Source organism: Gobius niger, assembly GCF_951799975.1.
Source record: "Gobius niger genome assembly, chromosome: 20".
In the NCBI taxonomy this organism is placed as follows: domain Eukaryota; kingdom Metazoa; phylum Chordata; class Actinopteri; order Gobiiformes; family Gobiidae; genus Gobius; species Gobius niger.
This window is the reverse complement of record NC_136871.1, coordinates 16,517,833-16,534,268: the sequence shown is the minus strand read 5'-3', so window position 1 is coordinate 16,534,268 and position 16,436 is coordinate 16,517,833. Positions and strand designations below refer to the sequence as shown.

General features: G+C 40.3%; 1 protein-coding gene across 2 annotated transcripts in view; it reads left to right on the top strand.

The window, feature by feature from the left end:
• The window catches only part of iqsec1b (IQ motif and Sec7 domain ArfGEF 1b), a 124,100-nt gene that overhangs the window by 31,307 nt on the left and 76,357 nt on the right, over positions 1-16,436 (top strand). For both annotated transcript variants that reach the window (XM_079578685.1, XM_079578686.1), the window contains exon 2: positions 8,404-8,511. In XM_079578685.1, the coding sequence (XP_079434811.1) occupies positions 8,404-8,511 (108 nt within the window). The remainder of the gene's footprint in view (positions 1-8,403; positions 8,512-16,436) is intronic.

Below are 16,436 nucleotides of genomic sequence, written 5' to 3'. Positions count from 1 at the left end.
CAAGTGAAATTGACTCACAATAAGCGTGGCTTCCTAACTGGACAGTCTGATATCCCAGAAATTTGACTGACTTGGAGTTACATTGTGTTTTTTGAGTGTGCCCTAAGTTTTTGTGAGCAGTGTATATATATATATATATAGTATATTATTTGCTAAAATGTACGACTGTAATTTCCGAACTATAAGCCGTTACTTTATTCCCTCCCTTTTTTACCTAATGGCCTAATTTATAGATTTTTATGGTCCTATGAGTGTTATGTGTCACCCTATCGCTGTCTTCCTCCACATTTGTCCACCGGTGCAGGAGCAGCAGAATGCAGCAGCCCTCCTGCCTATAGCTAACATGGCTTCATATGCAAAATAAATTGGAAAATTGCAAAATATTATGGAAGGTCCAGTGATGCGCGGGTATCAAAAGCCAGCCTTGAGGGGTCACCATAGACCCAGCTCAGAGCAGCCTCGAACACCGGAAAACTCCCGAGGCTGTGTACACTAACCGCAGGCCACCGTTCTGTTGGCAAATTTGACTGCACAAAGAGAAAAGTCCTGTTTTTCCAGTGCTGATGGCACTTCAAATGCACTATAAACCGTATATGTACGACCTATACCGTATATATATAACAATAAATGTCATTGGTAGATGTTGTTTTTAATGTAATTTTATCTGTAAAATAATTAGAAATTTCCTTTGAATAGAGTGAATCATTATATTTGAAGAATACTATATTTGATTTGTTTGTTATTGTGCTTAGCTTTGACTGGGTCACAACAGTGTAGCGTCAGTCTGATGACAGGACATTCCTGCCACAGTCATGTGGGAGAGATCAACTACAACAATGTTTCAAAACGTTGCCATTTTGACTTTGTTTTTGAGGCTTTGTCAATTTGAAATTATAGTTGTGTGTATTGATAGCTGTTACTGCTAATTGCCAAATTTATTTTTTCTTTCTCTGTCCTGTCTTTTGCTGTGGTATTTGACAGATGCCACAGTGTTTGCCCTCAGTGTATCTTGTGCCCTTGAATGGAGCTCCTATCCTTCACTTTGCTCTGAGTGGAGAGACTCCATCTGCTAGTGTGTCCAGGGGCTCTGACATAACAGCTCTTGCAGGGAGTGCTCAACCTCCGTTATGCTGGCATCTGTCATTACACACATGGCCTGCAGCACATCTGCCCAAGGTTACCCTGACACAGGTCATTTTCAAATGTATGTCTGGTAATCCCATGCCGTCATCTCAGCTGCTGCACTTTGATCACAACCTTATAGCTTTCATTCTGCAATAATAGTATCATAATTACTGATCTGTTCTGCACAATGGTATTGTGCATCAGTTTGCTCCAGATATTGTTTGTTGCAGTCTGCCGTTAGCTTGGGTTGTCTTTCATAATTGTCCTAAATGCAAACCTCTCTTGTTTGGGGCAACTACGAAATTCACTGGTTGATTTTGTGTTTGGATTGCTAAAACAAAATAATATGTGACAATTATTATTATTTTTTTTTCAATTTCAATATAATGTTTAAAATTGCCCTTTGAAAACAAGATGAATATTTGTGTTAATCTTCCTTTCAGTAAGTGTCAATCAAAAAAGAAAAGGAAGTCTTGTAACTGTAATAGTATTTTAGTGACTCGCCATAGACCAGCTAATGCATCGTAGAAAGATTCCCAGTAGTATCACATTACCGGAATAATACATCAAATTATGAGTTCAGATTATATTTTCACCGTGAGACAATTTCTATAAAGAGAAATTCTACAGCTTTTGAAATAAGGCCATGAGATTGAGTTGTTCTTTAGCGTTGCGGTGTGGACCTATAGATTTAAACTAAAGGGTAGGCGTGCCCTTGACTGATATAGCTTTCAAGTCCTTGGCACTACTGACCTCTTGTAAGTTATGGTTTAAGGCAGTTAAATGCTATCAGGATTCATAGGAGGCTGCATTGAGTGGACACTGTCGGGACAATAATAAGGAAACTATTCATAGATGGGCTGGATTCCAACTTGGACTTGGTTTTATGACACATTGACTCGACTTAGACTTTATTTTTAATGTCTCAGACTTGGACTTGGACACAAACCTTGGACTCAAACAACAGGGACTTGGCGGAGAACTCGTGACTCCATATCTCTGGTTGAATGTTTGTATTGAGCGAGGCATTGTGAGGAAAGAGAACAAAAAGTACACTGTCAATTAGCTGATTAAAACATTGTGTGGACAATAGTAACATCTGTTATCTATATATTGTAATTTGTGCAGCATTTGCGTTGCCATGGTGACTTTTCAATCACAACAAAAATAACTATTGATCTCTGGAAGAGGACACAAAAGTTGGACTAGATGATACACAGTGACAGTATCCTGCTGCCTCTGGATTTACTTCTACTTGGTTTATTCTTCCTCCCTCTCTGTGAGAATCCATTTCAGCCACATGGTGCTATACATACAGACGGCGTCTATGAAACCGCCCATATATGGTCATTTTTGAATACAGTTAAGGGGGAAAACAATTTTGAGAAAAATCTAAACTTTCTCTAATTATTCAAAAACTGCTTCAACAAACGCTGAATTATGAATATAGTTTTCTACTAAATAAAAATACAGAGACATGGAGAGGAGCAAAGTGGTTCAACAGCCCATAAATACATGAAAAAAACGGAGCTATCGTGCTAATGCTAACGCTAGCTAGCACTTGCTATGACTGCCGTTTTTTCACTTCTACAGAACAATCTGCTGTGAGAAAATATCCATCTGGACCCGATTTACACTGGACTTTTTTGTATGTGATAAATAAGTTAATATTCCACCAGAAAATGGCTAAAAAGAGTTTCCCAAAAGATTTTATTTTCCCCCTCGGCGAGGCCACGCCCCCTTCTATGACGAGATGCCGTCTGTATCTATATAAATCATACAGCATTGAACTAGGGACAGGGACCTTGGGGAAGTTTTGTGTCCCCTCAGCTGCCTTACCTGAACTGCCGACACTGAAATCATATTTTGCATCATAACTCTCCATAAATAATTTCTCACGATTTGTCACTTGGTAATGAGATGCTTGCCGTCTTTGTTGACACTGCGGTGCTTTCTTCACAACTGCACTCATGTTTCACACTCAACCGCTGCATCGCCATGGCAATTTAATGAGAGCCCCAAGAAACAAAGTCTAATTTTGTTGCCTTGTGCTGAAGTGGTAAATGGCAGTATCCAGAAATAATAGCTGGTGTATGACCAGCAGTCAAATGACTATTCTCAGCTTCAGTCACAGCTGTGGAACAACTTTACTCAGAACAGCTTATTTGCTTTCAATCCAGGTTTAGTTTATTTGTCACACACGTAGATACATGCAGATATTTCCTGTTGTGGTAAGTAATTATAATAATAATGGCTTACACTTGTATTGCACTTTACAAGCCTGTATCGCCAAGTTTCTCAAAGCGCTACACTGTCGTCATTATTCACTCCATACTCAGTGGTGGTAAGCTGCCCTGGGGTAGACTGACGAAGTATACTATGATTGTTAATGTATGCAGTCTTGCCCATTTTGCTGTGTCATCTTCCCTCCCTCCTTGACACAGACCCTATCCCAAGAGTATGTTACAGTATTCATATCTCTCTCATACACTATGTTTTGCCTCCAGCTCCAATACAACAGACATGAGTATGCAAAAGCTGATGTAGCATTTTGCGAAAAGACACCTTGGTAAAACAGACTGTACACCATCGTGCATCAAAAAGAGGTCAAAAACAATTCGTAAAGACTGCTTTGATTCGCCGGATCCAGAACAAATGTGTCCTTTCTTAAAATACGTGCCTCATAGCGTTTGGAAATAGCGTGTCCGTGATAAACGCCTTTGTGAAACCAACTTTGAGTGTGCTCATTTTTTTTTTTATCTAGTTACGAATGCTATTACAATTAAAACAATGACGCACAGCATCGCGGATGAGGGAGAGGACTTCTGGGTCCAGGCGTCAGAAAGTGTGGAGTGCCGTCTCAGTGCTGCTGATTAAGCTTTCATGTAACAGGCTTGTGTTTGTTTTTTTTCCCCCCTCCTTGATGTTTTCCTGGGGGAGGAGACGATGTAGGCCGTGAACACACACTGAGCCGAACTGAATAAAACCTACCGCGGTGGCAAAGAGTAGCAGAACATCAACTCACTGCTTTCCTTTAATGCATCTCTCCAGTTCAGTAACAGTACTTTTTTTTCCGAGCATATCTATCATTACTTTGTGTGCAATTATTAACTATTTCTTTGTGATGCCTCTCGTCGGAGCTCATCACGGCGAGGCAGATGACATGGGTTATTATCAGATCCCGTGCAATATACAAAGGCTTCAGGAACAACTGTTTTTTAACATGATGACGCCAAATGGATGCAAGACAGCAGCCTTCTTTTTGATTAAATAGAGACTAGTACTTTATTGATCAGAGCTACATCAGCTTTATGGCATGTCATTTTGCACTTAGAACAAGACAATCCATTATTCAGATGCGTACATCACTTTTAAAAAGCTCAAACTACTCCTGGCCATTTATTTTCTCATTGGGATACCCTATTGTTAGGTGTGCATAATAAACAAATACATACATGGAATAATAAAATAAAAGGAGTAGCAGCTTGCACATGAAGTGTTTTGTAACATTGTTTTTATTGCTCTGCCTATGATTATGCAAATTGCATGCAGTTTTGATTTTATTCCCTGTTATTTTAGCCCAGCACTAATTATGGTAGCTCCAAAGATTCATATGTTTGTGTCCATAGGGAGTATGCATACAGGCTGAAGCACTGACCTCACTCTCCTACAGCGAATCCCACTATAGAGCTATTTCTTTTTCCCCCCACATGGCTGAGATTTGTTTACCGCCATTGTTTCTCTATTACTTGACCTCGTTGTTATGGGCTGAGTCACAGTATTGACACCACACTAACACCACTGGCCTGAAACATGACCCCTCCCATCGGAAACGGACATGAGACTGAATTAGTGCACAGTCAGGATGAGAGCTGTGACCCTGGGATGGACACAGGGACGGTCTCGGCAAGGCCATGGATGTGCAAAATAATACGCTTTGGCCATGTATGACTTATTCATGTCATGATGGAGCTAAACACCTGTGTTTTTCATTTTCAATATGAGGTACCTATGGTCCAACATGAATTTATAGCATCGATCCAGTGATAATGCTTGATTTTAATAGTCCTGAAGTGTGCATGTATGACCTACACAGCGTTCATGGGAACATCTCATTGCTCATTTGTAAATGACCATTAGGGCTGTATTTCTCAGACTCTCATGATACAATACAGGGCCCATAAAAACACCTTATTGAGCTTTTAATGGAGTCCTAAAACAGATGCACATTGTGAAAGTGGTATGAGTGCTCTACTTGCATTTGGTATCATCAGTGTGAGACACTTTTTTAAACCACTTCCAGTTTGCTGACAGCATTGCGTTAGAAGAGACCCTGTGCTGAGCTGATAACGGCGAGCTTTAGGGAAATCTCTGCCAAACTCTGCGGAAAAGAGATGGGAGCTATAGGTCACAGAAAGCACAGCCCTTTGCCCTTGCGTTTACCCAGAAGCCCTTTGGGTGTACATTCACATCACTAATGTACTGTAACACCGACTGTAAGTGGGTAAATCCTATAATTCAAGTCATAATTATACTCGGACGCACATTCTCCAAGCTAATATTAGCTGATATAATCAACGTGTAGCTCACTCGCAGAAGCAGTTTGAGACCATTGTAACTATAAAACTGTTCATGTAGCTCGTTTGACAGTTGTTGTTTTTTTACTGCACCATGAAGAGCTATAAAAGGAAAGACATATTCCACAGTGGCTTATCCATCCTTCATGTTGTAAATCTTTGGACCCATTTGTGAGTTTGCCAGAACGATGAAGCCCACGGCCAGAATTACAGATGTCGCTAAACTCCTGCACATAAAGTTTATAAAGTGAAATGATGACCCAGACAGTCAGACAGACTGATGCCCTGGGCTTATCCCAGCATTAATCACTGCACCGTTGTTACAGCTTGTTTTATAGAGGGATTTTAAAGACCTCTTACATGAATGGTTCCTGAGCTGTCCACCTCAAAGCTTTATGAGCACACAGATGCAGGTGACAGGTGGAAGTGATGTTTCTCCCGATAAAACAGCTCTTGGTAAAATATTCACACTCTGAGATTTGCCAAATGAAAAACAGATAGTGAATGCAGGCTGTTTCAGCTGTTGAGTATAAAAAGTAAAGCAAAAATGCTTTCCCATGATTTAACCTTGTAGTTCTCAGCTTCGGGATTCACATTGAACTCATCATGACAAGCCATGATGTGGCTCTGTTTTATTTATAATCCCAATGCAGTATTTCATTACAGAGTTCTCTTCGTTAAAACATTGATGATAATCAAATCAAATCAAAAGCTATTGAAACAATTTGGCAACTGTGATTTGAGACAGAGAAAAGAAAATCCTTTCGATTCAAATTTGGGTCCTGACCTGCTAGTTGAGAATCATTGATCAAACCAACTTTTCCCAAAAAAATTAACATGACTTTTTAGTAATTTCTCCAGTTCAGCTTCTCTGAAAAACACACTGTTGCTAACACATTTCACTAGACACATCGAGTTGCCTTGTGTACGAAATGCGCGGTATAAATAAACATGCCGTAGAGACTGTGCACACTTTATTAGAACCTAATGTGGGAAAAAACATCATCATTAAACCTGCTCACACAGATCATTTATAAGATACAGCAGCAAAAAAGTAAACACTGTACAATCATTGTGTTCACATGAATCTGCCATTGCGAATAAAGCTGTATTAGCTTTTTGCATCTTGTGTGCTGTCCATGGCAATGTTGCTGAGCTAAATGTGCCCAGTGCTCTGACAAAGAAAATAGTTTTATAAACGGTGTGCAAACCACTAATTGTGTTTTGACAATAGAGTCATAGATTTGATAAATGATTTCAATCAGTTGGTGGTTTGGTGCTGTCAGAGTCAATGGTTGGATCATCCACAAACCTCTTCAGGAATGCATTGTTTTGAGGCAATGTAACAAATCTACACCTCTGACCTCTCCTCACGATCATTATGGTAAGAGAGTGGTATTTGACTAAGCCAGTGTTTATAAGCGGATCCTAGAGAAGCGAAATCATCGACTAGGTTTTGGTGAAGCTGAGGACGTTTCGCTTCTAGTAACAGAAGCTTCTTCTTAGCTCCAGAAAAAGACACTTTAACCCAAACTAGAGCAGTCTAGATAAGACTCCTCCCAGGATGAGGGAACCAAAACTGCCAAACACCCCTACTCAAGTTGTTAACAGTATATAAGAGAGCAGAGACCCATGAGGTAAGGCAGTGTTTGTAATTCAGTCCCTTCTTCCCCAGCTTGTTTTGCCAGTTCGTCCTTGGGCAAGACTTCAGTGATTATCTTTTTGGCATTCAATGTGTTAGCAAGATTGTCTACGAAGAGGGACAGATCGGGGGTGGATGCATGAATTGTTTACAGTGTATATGAACTTATATGAACAGCTTTTTGCAAATGTATTGCTATTAAAAAAATAAATAAATGGTTTTGCTTTGTCACAGACTAATCTTAGAAATCGACCTGACGGCAGCTCTCTGCAATGTATTTTTATCAGATGCAGGATATCAGATATTTTTCCGAGTAGTTCTGTACAGGCATTCTGAAAGTCATTGAAAGTGTGTCCTCTTGTCTCGTATCAGTTGTCTGGAGGCTTTGGTGTGTTCTCGCATTACACTGAACTTGGTACATCCTGGCGATGTGCAGGGTCGCTGTGTCCCTTTAGCACTGCTGATTCTATTTTTTGTGCTTATGTATCGACGAGATTCATGGCTTTCAAGACCTCAAGCCATCACTATCAAATGGTTTACAATTTTAGGTGTCTGAACTCTGTGATTCTGTGATTATGCACATAAAAACATTTACAAATGAATCTATACTTTTAATTTTAGGCAATACTTTGCCATAACCAGTTTGATGAGCTCCCTCTAAGAAGAAGTAGACAAAGTGGTAATAGTGGTATGGTAGTAATAGGAGAATAAGATAAGATAAGATAAGATAAGATAATCCTTTATTGATCCCACAAAGGAGAAATTCACTTGTTACAGTCGGCATTCAAGAAGAATATGAAGTAGTCATAGAAGTACCCTGTCATTGCTTCTCCCTTGGGTTGCTCTCCTCCGTCCAGCAACCCAGAAGTGGCACCTGTGTTGCCACCATCGACCCCAGGTAGGCTGGATTTTCTGGCAAACAAGAGCCTGCCGGGGGTTAAACCTTGAGGTGCAGCTTTGGTTCTCATTCATACTATGGGATAGGAGGACCTTAAAAAGTAGTAGTTGTTGTACATATAATACCTATTCTTCATTATAATACTTTTCTTTTCTTTGTAGGCACCATTCCTCTCTACCAATAGAACTGTCTGAAATGCCTCTGAAGCTTATGGCTCCTCCTTGCAGAAGAGGTTACCCCTGTCGCAAATGGAAGTCGGCATCTTTTGGGTAAGTCTTCAAATCACTTTTGACTGACTTAACTCTTAGCATGTTCATTCAATAGTTCATCAGCGCTGAATGAAACGTGTTGCCGTAGTGATGAATCAAGTTTTCCCTTGCAAGCAAGTTGTTGTTGTTAGCATTTGCAGCTCGGTTTCGCACCTTGAAATTGGTTGAACATGCTTTTAAATAGTGGCGTGTCATGGAGTTTTAGTCAGGGCCTTAAGTTGCAACCCTATTTATATGTTTCTAAACACACACTTTTGAGCTGACGGGGGCCGCTCTGTGAACTGGACAGACACCCATGGCGATGTTATGCACAGCAGTGGTTCCTCCCCAAGCTTTACCCCCTACAGACCGTACCAGACAGGAACATTTTCCGCTGCTGTGTGTGTGTGGGGGGGTATGGGGGTTACATGTGCTGGTGTTTTGATCACGTATCCGTGGTGTGGAGTTTGCCCAGCGCTCTCTAATACTGGCGCTAGAGCGGGACTAGCGATATATTTTGGAGCTGGACTGTGTTTAGCTCACAGTGGGAGGAAGTTTGTAGTTTGTCCTATGACCGAGGCTACGCACGATGTTAATGTAGAGAAGAGGAGATGAAGGTAGACGTTCGGAAGGTCTGTTTGCAAAGTTAACAATAAGTTTGGATCATCACTAGCAAGTTCATTTTAAATAGTTTCTTCTGTTACAGTGTAAAAGTAAACAGAATGGGAGCAGAGCTTATAAAGCAAGACTAGGGCTGCATCAATTATGCCTTATTACTGCATTTCACAGCAATATTTTCCATTAAATGAAATAAATAAATAAAATGAAATTGTCTGAAATAAAACCGTGAGCAAAACTGAGCTAAAAATGAAACTAAATTAGCAAAATCATTATTTACACTGAACTTTTGTACATCCTGCACTGCAGTGATGCATTTTTAGTTTGTGTAAGAAAAAAAAAAAAGTTAATTTCAGACAGATGGACAAACTTTTTGTGATATATTGTGGCTTCTCGGAATAATGGATATTACATAATGTAATATTGTGACAACTATAATCTTCCGATCTATTGTGCAGCTGACAAATATTGAAGTCCTGCTGGCACTAGACACAGCTGATGTTTGACTTCACCATCCTGAGTTTGAGTAAAAGTGTCAAATACAAATACACTCTTTGCAATGGTATTAATATATTTATCTATTTAAAGCAGTGCTAAGTAACTCATGCCCCTAGAGGCGATAATCGCCACTGCAGGTTTCGTAGCATGTTGCATTATTTTACTCATTAATTGTCTGTGAGAGTAAATACTACACTGATAGAAAAGACATAAAGGGGAGAGGAAAATTGCACATCCAATTACACAATGGAAATTTATTTTTTCACTCAAATTTGGCTGTAAACACAGCTTAAGTGGCGCTAGCCCGCAGTTAGCTTTGCCCATTAGCCTGTTAGCTTCTTCTTCGTGATTCTATTCTATTGTGCTTTTCTGGCCAGAGACAACAGGGGGTGATGAAAGACCCCCCCAATCATCCCATCAACACTTGTATGAGTTTTATTAAGGTAAACAAGTTACTTAGTACTGCTTTAAGTACGATCATCCCATGAATATCATCTACTCACAACAAAAAAACAATACACACGTTCAATGTATTTTGAAAACCAAAATGGTTTGAACGTAGCCTAGCCTCTGCGCTGTGGACAAAAAAGGCTGCATGCCCGAATTATGTTTTCCTCAGGCTCTTTGTGAAATTACACAACAGACCCCTGACCTTTGAACTCTTTGTTTCCCACACGGCGTCATGTACCGTTGTTTGTTGTTTTTGTTTCCGAACACATCCACCTCCCACTGCGCTCAACCTGTTAAGATTCCAGTCTGCGCCTTTCCGATCGCGCTCACATCCAAAATGAAGCCCTATTACCAGCGCAAACAGAGGGGTAGCCCAGCGGGGAGTGGGCTGAAGTCAGGATAAAGGAGGCAGAGCATGCATCCATCACTTGTGGCCTGGCAATCTGGTTTTCTTGGAAAGTGAGACGGGGGGGGGAAATAGTTTACAGTTTGATGGTTAGCGGTTACTCTTTTCAATATTGTGCGATTTTTCCCCCCTACTGCATAGAGTTGTTTGTGATTTGTCTGGGAAGAAAGTGTGAAGTGGGAGAATGGGAACAGAGAAAAATATCAGTGAAATTATAGTGAAACTAATGGTGAAATTAATTATTTTTTCTTACCACCAAATAACTGGAAGTGGGACTGTTCAGCTGTTGAACTGTTTAGCCTGAATATTTGCATTCTCGTGGTATTCTTTACTGACATGTCTACTGCTTTGTTTGAAAGTTATATTAGGTAAAAAGAGACTGACATTAACTATCAGAGAAATTAACTGTTTGCATGATGATGAGTGGAGACCATAGACATAACAATAATAGACTCTGTCTCCTCACTCCTCCCCGTTTACCACAATGACCACGTTCCAAAGGGAAATCATGACAGATTTACAGACTCCTCCTACCCTGCTCTGACGGAGCATGTTCCTTAAAAGGGTATAAGGGTGGGGTCTTCACTGTAGACTCGGCCCTCAAGGTGCATGTAGTTTGATAGTAACCGCACCATTAGCTTTAGAGATTTCTAAAATGTACCTTAAAAAAAACAGCCTGGTTTCTTTAATTGTACTTAACCCAGCGTTATCACAGGAGTAATATCTAGCTGTAGAAAGTAAAAAAAAAGTAGAAACCAGGTTTTACAGTTGCTTATATTGTGTGTAAAGGGCAATGCTATCTAATGGAAAACTAGCTTGTTTTGCCGCCCATACATAGAATTGATTACTTTACAAAATTCAATTCATCTTATTCCAGAAGTTCTCGTTGGTGCCGCCATGAATTGGGCCCGCCCCTTCACTCCTATAGTTTACATAGGCTTGGAGAAGTCGAGATAAATCACTTACGAATACAAAGGCAATTTTATGCCGCACAAAGAAACGGTGCAGTGTTGACTTGTTGTTGCGAAGGAACATCGGTCATTTTACACAAATCAACCCATCAGATAGAGTGGATCCTCTATTAAGTAGAAGAAGAAACCACCTGAAAGAAACCAACAAGAGTTTGCAAGCTCACCAGTGAAAGCTTCCGCCTGCATGAGTTGATCCTGGGTCTTGTAGGTGTGAGGGCTGTGTGCCAACTGCTGCTGCAAAGTCCTGCCAGTACTTTCAGTAAAAAAAAGGTGAATATGTGACTGTGTTTTGTGTTGTGAAGGCTATTTTCCTCTTTCCTGTTTGTCAGCACATTATTCCCTTTGATGTCCCTTATAAGAGTTGCCAAATTGGTGATTTCAGCTAATGTCCCAGAAAATGTCCCCCTAACAGTGTGAGAACCCTGGTGTGTCCAAGTCTGTCTCTGTGGGCCTTTCTCCTCTGAGTTCATTACAGTAGCCCGGCAAATGAGCCCAGATGGGGACGAGATGAAAACCATGAGAGCGTTGAGCAGTGGGACAGAGGCTTCAAACGCTCCTCTGCAATTTCAAAGGCTTTTATTCGACACTCTTTCTTTCCCATTCTGAAGCAGTGTTTTATACTGGAGCAAAGTCAGGGATTTAAACAGTATTGGTTGGTAGCGGAAACGGAGACTTATATATTTGTTTTAAGCTAATGCAGTTATATGATTTGAATGGAGTGACGCCCCCAGTTTGTTTGAGTTGGTCTGGTTGGGTTTGACAGTTCAGTTAAGGCCCAGCGTTGGATAGTCCATAGTGGTTGGATGGCGATGTGTGGATTCCACCTTTCTTGACCTCAATATTGAGCGCTCCTGTGTGAGTTGAATCAGAGGTGGCTGTTGAAATGATGGCAGCCTCTTGTGGATGACAGGGCAGGCAGGTGAAGGGGGGCCGGGGGGGGGGTCACCTTATTCCCTGTTTGTGAGATGTGTAAAATTCCAACCCAAAGCACACAAAGGAGACACCTGGACCGGCTCGGGTTTCACTGCGGAGATTTTTGTCACGCTTACGTCACAGCGCCCTGGTTAATGCTGTGGCGGATGGTTTTGGAGTAAAAAGGTCAAGCCAATGAAAACAGGTTATTCTTGTTTTACTTTAGTTGTTACGTCATGCGAGTTTATTGTGGGGAAACTCATCTGCAGTAAAAATGGTGGTAATTTCTTCTACTGTGACAAAAACAGATTTTACGCAGTGTTTTTATATTGTAGAGTTGAGCGTGTCAAAAATACAAAAGGCTGTATTTATTTATTTACTTTTAAAAATGTAATAAACACATGAAGGAAAAAACAGAGATTAAATATCTGTTGCGTGGAAGCTCTGGCTGGTTTCCTCTGCCCACAGTGTCCTTAACAAATGGCTGTGCCGTGCTCTTTGTGACCAGAATTTTAGGCACCGTAACTCCAACACACTTTTTGCATGACTTAGTGGAGCAGGCATATGGTCTACTTTTACATAATTAAATGGCAAAATCATTTTAACTTGGGACATCATAAAAGTAGATGTGCTTTAGCTCTTTAGTTATTATCATCTTTATGATGTAACGTCAGCCAGATGTTTTATTGTCATTTTCACTTCAATGTTTAAACAAGTTACTCATTGTCATAAATATCTTCATCCACACAGCATTTAAGGCCTGGATTTTTTTGGTGGGTTTTTTTAAAAGTTAATTTTATCTGTTAATTTTCTTTTTGACAAATGTATGCACAGATGCTTATATTTAAAACTTTACGACTTTTATTCAGACCCTCCACAACCACCATGGCGCAAAGTTCTCTCCTCATCCAAACACCCCGCTGCCTTTGCCTCATGACTGAATGAATTTTGCTGAGCAAACTAAATAGTGATTTTACCTTCTGTGTTCTTCTGAACACCATAAATTGTCTAAAGCAGAAAATATCTTACTGAACCCACACCATGACTGTGGACGGCAGAGACAAACTGTGTTTCGACTGGCGTCCTCATCAGGGCAGCCACTTTTTTTTGACGCAATTTGCTCATATCTCTTGCTTTCCTGCCATCCACAGTCATGGTATGGGTTCAGCAAACTATTTTCTGCTTTAGTATGCTTTTCAGCCTATTGTTTGCATCTGTGTTTGTCTTTCGATTACTCAAGAGCCTTTTGAAGCACTCACCTCTCAGTATTTTTCTACGATCATGCATTCTCTATTGGTAATTCAAAACATGTGTGTTGTTTGATCAGTATTCTGGTGTTTTCTAAACAAAGAATTAAATTAACTTTTTGTAGTTGCATGTGGAAAAGGTTCAGTAATCAATGCAACAGTGTTCAGAAAAAAACTTTTCAAAACCAGCAATAAACCCGAGAGGAAGTAACAAAATGAAGCATCGGGGGGAACAAAACACACATGGGCTGATCAGTATTTCACGCTGTTCACGACATGCTATGAATCTATCCACCCGCATGGAATCCAAGTCTGCTGATGACATGCACTAAGTGATACAGCACCAGGGAGTATTCATGGATGTGTATAAATATCCTCGCTGTTGCAATGAAAGCCATAGATATTTTTAAATCCCGTGAACGCTCTGAATGCTGCGTCACAATCCCTAACAATTACACAGATGCAAACATACAGCTCCTCGCGACTCTGGAAAATTGAACGTGATTTTAATTACAAACAGACAATAAGCATAAATGGGGACAGTGACTTCACAATAGCCTGCGGCTAAATCCTCATGCCTGCTTTTCCTGAATGAACAGCAGGATAGTAATGACATGTTACTTAAATCCTGTTGGTACTGCAAAATAGACACAGTCCTCAATAGGAAGCAATCATTTGTCAAAATGTGTGTAAACATTTAATGCATTTTAAAGTTACAGTGTGGTGCTTAATTTTAGTAGCATTAATATGTTTGTTTTGTATCTCAATTATAGCTTTGGAGTGTGTCCCATTAAAGTGCCAGGTCTATTTGCACTAACTCAGAGTCTGCCTCTTCTTTGGGGCACAGGGAGGCCAGGAACAGTAGAATAATTCATCACTGTAAATGGCTGGTAGAGCTATTCCTGGGACTTAAACAGCCCCGAGCCTCTAGAAAGCCAGTTAATTAGCTCTTCCTGCATTGTTCTTCGCACTGCCTAATAGAGATAGATATGCTTTTGTTTTATTTATACTTTGTTCTCATTCCATTTATTTATATTTATGTGTTTTTTGTGTGCTCCTTTTAAACGTTTTGTATGAATCATGCCTTTTATTCTATATTAAATACTGGTTTGCACATTGATCTTCTTTGATTGCACAAGTGAATGTCTCCATTGTGAGATCTATAATTGGTCTAAAGTCTAAAGTTTGGCTCATCTTTTCAACAGAGAAGCAACTGAAATTTGGAGCCCAACTTGAAGTCTCTCTTGATGGCATTTTAGCAATAACCAGTGCGGTAAACGCTTGGTGTAAACTGCTTCACATCTGCTTATTCCATGGTTTATCCTGTCACTTGTGTATCGTGCACACTCGCTTCAGGACACTCCTCACTCACATAAATGCACATAAATCTACATAATGGTTTCGCTTACTTCTCTCCAGCTCCACATCTTTCTCCTTTCCCACATCGCCTCACTGAATGAATGTGTCTTCCTCTTTTTGGATCAGCACCCCGCAGAACTCGGCGCCGCGTCGACTGCTCCTGCCCACAGTCATGTCTTGAGTTTCTGAAAAAGCACCCTTGACTTAAATTGGTTACAATCAATATTCAGTGCTGTTCTTTTAACCTGAAACATATTTGTATGATCCACTTACAAACAGAGGTCTTGCAGATTCTATTTATATTCAAAAGTCGAAATGGAGCCTCAAACGAATGGACAAATCAAATGACAGCACAAGAATAACATTGCAGGCAATTTCCCTTTGCTATGTTATGACATCACACGCATTAGCTCTATATGGGGCTCATCAAAACCTGTGTTTTCCACAGGGAAGTCACAAGTGGACAGACTGGAGTCTTTGTGGTAATCACTGAGAGGAGCGGTGGGCGATCAATAGTGGAGCAAGTCGGGGGAGAGTTCGTTTTCCGTAGCTCTTGGGCGTTCTCCATTTCGAAATAGACTCTAATGTTGTCGCTTATTTGTGACTTGGCTGAGAAATTTCAAAGAGCAGCTGGAGTGAACTGCAATATTGGTTTCCATCGCTTATAGGCAGGGCCAGACATCACATTAAAAGGGCTCAAAGAAATGTGTTTATTCGTAATGTGGATCTGGCAGTACTTAAATCCTTAAAGAGGACCTTTATCCACGACAGAGACGGAGATCATCAATTCTTGTCCAGTTATAATGAGCATTCTGAGTGTCTGCAACCTTTAGCGATGACCATTAACTCACTCAAGTAACTTTTTGAAGAAATTGTACTTCTTAGCGTGGTTTTATCAAGAAGAAGAAGAAGAAGTAGAAGAAGAAATGCTTTATTTATATAGTACCTTGGACAGACATAGTCACAAAGCACTTTACCTGAGACAATACAGTACTTTTTAAACCTACTTGAGTAAAATTAGTATCTACTCTTACTTGAGTAAAATAATCGTTACTTTTGCCACTGTGAGTAATGCTTCATTTTGATCCTTGTTTGAGAAGGATTTTGTTTTGTGTGCCTTTCGTAGTCAGTTTATGGGGAGAGATGCGTCCTGACGCACAGGCAGCTCCAGCACGGAGGCTGCATCGATTAAACCAGTTTTGTTTCATAAATTCAGCTTAGCCTTCAGTGAAATATACATACAACATGTGAAAATCGTATCCAGAGGTGTGCGTGTGCGTGTGTGAAAAGGCTTCAAAATAGGCTTAATGTATCTACAGAAGAACAGCCACAGCATCGTAACAGTCCGGTTAAATCAATAACGCGTCAGTTCGAAGTCTTCTGTTGAATATACTTTATTAAAACTGGCTCTTGTGTATTGTTTGTGATCACAGATGATGCAAATACACGTCTGTGGGCAGTACATGAATTTAAATAAAGTGCGTC